This window comes from Cornus florida, unplaced genomic scaffold (genome assembly GCF_030987335.1).
Source record: "Cornus florida cultivar Cherokee Brave unplaced genomic scaffold, ASM3098733v1 CherokeeBrave_3.0.0_Hap2_Chr01, whole genome shotgun sequence".
NCBI classification, from domain to species: Eukaryota; Viridiplantae; Streptophyta; class Magnoliopsida; order Cornales; family Cornaceae; genus Cornus; species Cornus florida.
In genome coordinates, this window is record NW_026775571.1 from 93,125,375 (window position 1) to 93,133,909 (window position 8,535).

An 8,535-nucleotide genomic window follows, 5' to 3' on the forward strand; every position below is an offset into this window, starting at 1 on the left:
ATTCAAAGATATTGAAGCCAAAAAAATTCAATAATAGAGGGCTCCTTGCACATCATCAATTGATATTTAATTAATTGCAGAAACTTCCTCTTCTGTCCCTCGCTGTAGGAATTAGACAAAATACATGCACATACAAGTTTAAAACTAAAAAGAGAGGACGACCAAGACCAGGAGAGTCCACCCTCAGTACAACCTTCTTTTCTTTTTTTTTTTCTTTTTTTCTTTTATTTTATGTTTTACTATATGTATATTTCATTTAACGCATACGATCAACATCTTCTCTCTTTACCTTTCCAAAAAAAAAAATCTTTTCTCTAAGAAGATGTTAATCGAAATTACTCTGCTTAATCCATATGTATACTGTAATATTTTTGCATCAATGGTTCAAATTGTGGAATGAGATAATATATAATTGCTGGCGTGCATTAACCATTTGATATTTTAGCTAAATTACATTTTTGTATCATTTTTGCTATGTCTCTGTCTTTTACCTAATACATCAACTTTATATTATCATTGCAAACTTAAAAAACGATAAAGCAACAATTACATAAATTTGTTGAATTATTCATTTATGTTGTATTTTGGATATAAATGCATCTTATAATTTTTTAAAGTTGTTGCATGAATGTTGTATTTTGTGATGTAACTATGTTGCATTTTGATAAAGATGTGTGACAGTGTGATGTAGCTGTGTTACACGTGCGCAAAATCTCCTAGACAGAAGGGAAAAAAACTTAATTGTGCGGGTTGTAATGATGATATGGTATTACCAATTTATTAAATATTCCTATGTAGTGATAAGATCCACTAAAGTAAAATATTTTTTCTTACGTGACATGATATAATTAATTGATGATACAGATAACAAAGTATTAATAAAGGCATAGACAAATGATATGACTTGTTGCACAACATGGAAAAATTTGGAAACCATATATATTCTTATATATAGAAGTTGCAAGGAAGAAGGAGAAAAATTGAAGGAAGGTACGGAGACACTGAAATGTTACAAATTTACATTAACTTAGCTTCTTCCCACTTCAAGGACCAACAACCAAATAATATTTTCTAAGACTGTAAAAGTCTAAGCTACGTAGTGGAAAGGCACAAAGGTTTGTGAAACAAGAGTTACGCGGGGTGCGAAAACAGTTGATTTTAATTGTGATTAACTCCTTTAATGACCTAGATCTGATTATTAGGTCAACTTGCTCAATTTATGATTAATTAAATTATATGATCAATTTAAACATCCACAATCATAAATTTAAATACTAAAAAGTAAAGCAAGTAAAGTTCAGAGAGATTGCACCAGGATTTTTAGCGAGGAAACCCCAGTTGATAAAATACGTCAACTGTTATGAGAAAAATGTCGTGAACTATTCAGTCCAAAGTAAACCAATCAACTATGCTTGAAACAAAGTATACCGAATTTTGACTCTGGCTCACACCCTATCGTTCTACACCACACCAACCGCTGACGATCCTCTGGCTTTGCGACTCCTCGTCCAACAGCAACTTGATCTCAGACTGACACTTGATATTTGTAGAAGAGTAGCAGGTAGATCAGACAACACTCCACGAATGCTCCAATCCTTTCAAAGTGTGATTGCGTTTACTTCTCTTCTTCAAGATCTAAACTCGATTATAGAAGAATTAAATCCTGCTTCTCATTTGGAATATCTGAATCTTCAGTATAGCTCCAATTCCGATGAGATAGAGAACAACACCACTAAATCACTCATGAATATATGTGTATGCTCTCATAAATAAATTCAGAATAATTAGATTTGATTTTCTGAATTTTCTCTCTCTAGAAGGCTTTCTCAAAATATAGAATTGATTTTCTCTAAAGCCATCAATAAACCAATGTATATGACATGGTTTATATAGAGTTTTTAAAGCCCTAATCCCTTAGAAAATATGATAAATTTCGTGCATAAGACTTAGAAGGAAGTTGTGACAGCCTAAGTTTTTCAACTCGGTGGGTCAATGATGAACCGAAAGATGACCCGAAAACGGATCCGAAATGCGAAAGCAAAAGATAAAACAACGGTCTCTAGAGATACAACATGACTCTAAGATACTAATATGACGCTCAATGAAAAGGAAACAAATACGGAAGCAACGTTTCAAAAATGGATAAGAATATACCTAGGGGCAAAATTGTCATTTCTAGCCTAAAAGTGGGTGCCACCAAGCACACCATTGGAAAGATAACGAAAAATCAATGAACTTAGACTCAAAAATTGCTTGATTCAGAGTCCGGATGAAGAAGATATGGCTAACGGAAGAAGAAGGGGCAAAACGGTCAAAAATTGCAAACCCTAGGTCATATAACCGGTTACCAAGCCTTCCTAACCAGTTAGGAGACCAAAATTCTCAACCAAAATACTGCCCATGCACATATAACAGGTTACGAAGCCCCGTCTAACCGTTTAGATGTGAAGAGAGCAGAATGGGCAGCAAGAAATTTTGGCAGCAGGGGTTTTTCCAGAAAAAATGAGATTTTGAGGCCCTAAATGACATTTTCCGGAAAAACACAAAGAAGAAACCCCCCTCAAAATTGAGTTTTCTACGTGAAAAATAGGAAAAATAAAAAAATACGCACTGTGAAATGCCCAAAATACCCTCCTAAGAAAACTGGTCCAGAGGTTCCAAAAAGTTGCTAAATGGGAAAAACAGAAGCTGAACTTTGTGATCGATTTCCGATACCAAGATGGCATTTCTGAAAAAACACGAAGAAGAAACCCCCCCCCCCCCCCCCAAATCACATTTTCTAAGTGACCATGTGAAGAACGGAATTTATTTCCCAAAGAAAATTTTCAAAATACCCTTAGATCAGAATATGCAACAAAAGTGAAAAATGAGTTCGTAGGAGGCTCATTTCACCAAAGAAGAAGTTTTTCCTAAAAACGACCATGCACGCAAATGTAACTTACCTAATAAAATGTGTTACAATGGTCCATGGCTCAAAAATATGGCCGATACAAAATATGACCCCCCAACGGCCAAAATGCCAAAAACGAAGTTTGGAACGAAAACTTGGAATTTAAAATCATAAGATGGTTTCAAAATGCCGTTTGGCCCTTGGCCACACTTCATACATGGTGAATGAATACTAATAGAAAAATCAAAATGGAATTCCCACACCCAATGCAAACATGGTGAAGCAAAAACTCAATATTTTTCAATACTTTCATTATATTCCATGAAGTCAAAAATTACATAGGATACAAATTACATGTCATTGGCCTCTAGCCTCATCTCATACATGTCAAATACATCGTAAAGAGTTTACTCATGTACAGATTACATATAAGGAATCAAATGCACATATGTTGACATATAAGACTACAATTGGCATTCCAAGTCAACCTTCACAGAAATGGAAGTCTCCAAGTCCACAAACCATCCAAGCATAATGAAGACCTCAACTTTGGTTCTTGTACCTGAAATATGCCCCAATATCGTAGGGGTGAGTAACATAAAGCTACTCGTAGGAAATGAGCATGCATCGACCTACGTTTTACAAGTTTGCATGATTTAATTATTGTGGTTCATTCCACCTAACGTCTATGTCAAATGTGAGACTCAAGGAGCATCCTAACTACCTAAGATCATTTCTAGCATCAATCACCTCATTCATGCAATTTTAGCAACATAGGGTCATGCTTACACAAAGCAACAACATAGGATCATGCTTACACAAAGCAACAACATATGATCATGCTTAGTTGCTTACACAAAGCAACAACATATAAATTATCAAGGTTATCAACTTGAAGTCTAAAATGCAATATCAACTAAATATAACAATTTAGCATAATTAGAATATCTAATACCACACATTAAGACATAAATTCTCTAGGTTATCAACTAGAAATCTAAAAGTGTGAAATCAACTAAATATAGCAATTTAATATGGATGTACTTAACAACATCAAAATGGCCAATAGCCAAAACTACAAGTCAACAAGATAAACATGATTGTCAACTTGGAATTTGAATGCGAAAACAATTAGTGGAAGACTTGGACATCACGCTCGGAATTTTGCCGAGACCTCAATGGTTATTCTGGGCACTAACCCGCAGGGAAGACCACCTTAAGTGCGCACTATCTCAATGACTTAGAGGACTCACGTCCCCGTACTAAAGCCAAACCCTAGCCATCTTAATTCAACAATATTCCAAGATTTCAAAATAAACCAAATAAGTTCATAACTTATACATATTACTACTACATAGTAACAAGTTAGCAACATAACTCTCAATTGTGCATAATAAGCATTTCTTATCCATAATGCTACGAAATCATAAGCCAAAAATATATTCATATTAGAAACATACTCTCATGAATATAAATTTGACAACAATGTCCTTCAATGCATATAACACAATCAAGTGAATACTTCAGAAGTCTAAATCCATGATCTTAAAATATAAGCACCTTCTAAAACATGATTAAATCCATGGATAAACAAGATAGAATTTAATTACATCAAAATAATTAAACTCTCTAGATTTCCAAATCATTTTCAAATGGCCTCAATTTAATATATGATAAAAGACATATCATGGTCATTACATATATTCACACAAAAGTTTAATCAGGCCCATGAAACCACAAAATAGATTTTAATTAATTCTCTTAATTAAAGTCTCTAGATTTCCAAACTCAACCAAATGCTCTCAAATTAAATTATGTTAACAAACATGCCAAAACTTAATTTAGAAGCATAATACAACTCAATTTCATACAAGGTACGGCCATGAACTTTAATCTTTCACAAAAGATAAATATTAATTAAAAGGAGCAATTCTTATTTAATTAATCCAAATTTAATATATGTTAACCAACATATTAAAACAAGATTTTCTACCATGCCACAATTCAAATCAAAGTTATATATCATCATGAATTTTAAATCTTATACAAAGAATTAAAAATTACTAACTTTCTAGATTTGATACAAGACACACATATAAGTTATATAATCATGCTAAACACTCAATACAACACACACAAAACCCTAAACCATTCCCTACCTCCATTTGAGATGAAATATCAAATCTCAAATCCCCACCAAAATGGAACGGCTCCGAATCCAATAAAACTTCTACGTTTTGTCGGGGACAACACGGTGATCATAACCCCCAAGGAAGCCCCATCAAAAACACAACTTGACTTCAAACCCGAACTCAAGAAATGGCCAAAACGAGATTCCAATCGGTTGGAATCGATGGCCTCGCCGAGGGGAACAATAAACACAAAAGCATTACCACTTTTTAGTGAGAGGAGGAAACTCAAAAAAAGAGAGAGAAGATGGCAGCCATGGCTTCCATGAGATCCGGCCAAGAGAGGGGAGAGAGAGAGTGAAATATGATTTTTTCACTAAAGACCCCCTATTTATAGAAAAACTCAAAAAGTGTCCCGAACGGGCCCCGCTGGGTCCGAAAAAGTGAAATTTGAGCAGACGCACTCAAACAGCAAAACTCCATGAACAAAAAAGATTTCAAATGAGAAAATATGAACAAAGGAAGAAATGACGTCAAAAATCGAGTCCCGAGTAGAGAGTTATGCCCAAAACAAGTTTGGCGCAAACTCGGGCCAAAAACCCTGAAACTAGAAAATATCGTTCAGGAGAAAATTCTAAGAGTCTACGACTCGACGAAATGTGAAAATGAATCCCATACATATCTCATGGAAACCACTGAGAATGAAAATACGTGAAATCAGAAACCAACTTCAAACACAAGAAGTGTGGTCACACAAACAGAATGACAAATGAGAAAAAGACGAAATAGGGAAAAGGACGAAAAGTGAATAGTGTCGAAAAACGAAAAATGTGGAAATGACTCGGTCCTCAAAGGAAGTTGTTAATCCAAAGAAAAGAGTCTCGGAAATCACTCCAGAGCACTCGAGGTGACACTAATCGACAAGAAACCAAACTCAGAAGGAAAAAAATAACGGAAAAAATTTATCCGAAAAAATCCGGGTCATTACAGAAGTTGGGATCAAAAAGGAAACATTCAGAAGAAGGAAACTGAAGTTAGAATAGTACCAGGACGTCTTGAGCCTGTTTAATAAATCTTGAACCGGTTCAAGATGGACAGACTCTAAAATCGCCACTCTGCTGAAGTTGAACCTGTTCGATAAATTTTGAACCAGTTCAAGTTGAACCTGTTCGATAAATCTTGAACCAGTTCAAGATGGACAGAATGTAAAATCTTGTTCAAAACCTTTCAAAAGCCTTCCTAAATGTTCTCACTACCTCTCAAAAGATCTTATAACATTGTTCTCATCATCTTGGAGTGTAGTATATCATAAACACTTGACCTTCTTCAAATCCGCATTCGATTTTCCATCTTTGAAATTTGTAACCGAAAAATTATAACTCGATCGGACTTATTTTGACAACAAAATTAGCCAATTACAAAAATATATCTCACAATCTCCCCCTTTGGCAATTTCGTGACAAAACCCTAAAAACAATTCAGTAATCTACCCAAGCAAGAAAGTAAATTACAATGATTGTTAAAGGAAATAAACCACGGACATTTTCTTGAACCTTATGAAGCTTCAACACATCTAGCAACCTGTAATTTGCACATTAGCTCAAACACAACTACCCGTGAAGCTTAATCAAGAAAATAAATACAAGCATAAAATAGCAAAGCTAAAAATGCCCTGAATGTCAATGTAATGGAATGCAATGAACAATGGTTCTCCCCCTTAATGCAAAAAGTATTTCTCTCCCTTAATGCAAAAGTATCTCCCCCTGAATGATAAGACTCTAATCTCTATCTCCCCCTTTTTGTCACAAATTAACAAGGGTCTCAAGAAAGGCAAATCCTAGAAGTAGTAAGCAACCAACCATATAATTCTTGTAAATCGAACTCAATGAGAATGTAGACTCCACAAAATTATATGTATCAACAGAAATAACCAAGATCAATTTTTTAAGTTCCACAAACTTAATAAGTGTAGTAAAATCACCACCAAGTTCCAAAAACAATGATCTGTCAATTGTTCAGATTTCAGATAATAAATCAATGATATCACATATCCTTAGAAATCAAACAATCAACATGTGCAAAAGACATTTTTTTTCCTCTCTTTGTGCTCCTATTTTCTTTTTGCACATTGGCGGCTTTCACTCTTATGGGTAGCCAGCTCTTTCCCTTATTCTCATTTGTTTCAAGTCAAGGTAGTTTTCGGACAAATCCCAAAGGTAGCCTTTTCCATCTCACCTTTTTTTTCAAAATAGCAAATATTTTTTTCAAAAACTTTTTCATTCCAAGCTGTTTTTCAATTTTCTTTTTCTTTTCACTCTTTTGGTCTAAAACACATAAATCAAGTTTAAACCCCAAGACAATGATCAATCATATCAACATTATCTTCGACCAAAACAATGAAATCTCAAGTAAATGTATTATCAATGATTCATTTACTATACGAAATAAGTAAGCAAAACCAATTTCATCTAATCATAGCCATTGTATGCTTTCCATAGATAATCCATGTGTCATTAAACTCCTTGTGTTCAACATACTCAATCAATATGGTTTGCTTAACTTCCCAAAAACATAATCTAGACATTCAATATATGCATGAAAATTCTTTCTAGACTATGTCTTTGCAATGCATCTAATCAAGACAACAAACACCAATAGATTTCCTAAAATGAGAGAACTTATGAGCATCTAATGGTTTAGTAAGAATATCAGCCAAATTTTGATCAGTATGCACTTTTTCCAAAGACACAACATTTTGTTCAACAAGTTCCCTAAGAAAGTGATGTCGAATGTCAATGTGTTTAATCTTATAATGCAAAACTGGATTCTTTGAAATATTTATTGTACTAGTATTATCACAAAAGATAGAAATAGTACTTCGATCAACTCCATAATCCTGAAGCATCTGTTTCATCCAAAGCAATTGTGTGCAACAATTTCCAGCAGCAATGTATTCAGCCTCGCAAGATGATAAAGATATGCAATTTTGCTTCTTACTGTACCATGAAAAAAGATTAGTACTAATATAGAAACAACCACTGGAAGTACTCTTTCTATCATCCTTGTTTCCAGCCCAATCAGCATCAGTATAGCCTGCAATCTCAGAGTTAGACTCAGAAGAATAACGCAATCCATAATTCAATGTACTATTGACATAACGAATAATACGCTTGACTGCAAGGATGTGTTGTTCTCTAGGATCAGCTTGATACCTAGCACAAACACCTGCACTAAATGAAATATCTGGCCTAGTTGCTGCCGAATACAACAAGCTACCAATCATACTCCTATACAAGAAATGATCAACCTTGTTAGGATCAGAGTCTCTATCCAATTTGGATTAAATACTCACAGGAGTGTGAATATGCTTTGAATCTTTCATACCAAACTTTTTAACTAGCTCCTTTGCATATTTTGATTGAGATATGAAAATCTCATCATCAAGTTGTTTCACTTGGCGATCTAGAAAGAAAGTTAGTTCACCAACCATGCTCATTTCAAAAGTATTACTCATAT

The 8,535-nt window shown here is 34.3% G+C and overlaps 1 protein-coding gene across 1 annotated transcript; it reads right to left on the reverse strand.

Moving 5' to 3' along the window:
• Nucleotides 1-7,651: 7,651 nt before the first annotated feature.
• LOC132277571 (secreted RxLR effector protein 161-like) lies at nt 7,652-8,302 on the reverse strand. Its single transcript, XM_059779417.1, has one exon. It carries the CDS (start codon nt 8,300-8,302, stop codon nt 7,652-7,654), a length of 651 nt encoding a protein of 216 aa, XP_059635400.1.
• Nucleotides 8,303-8,535: the final 233 nt, after the last annotated feature.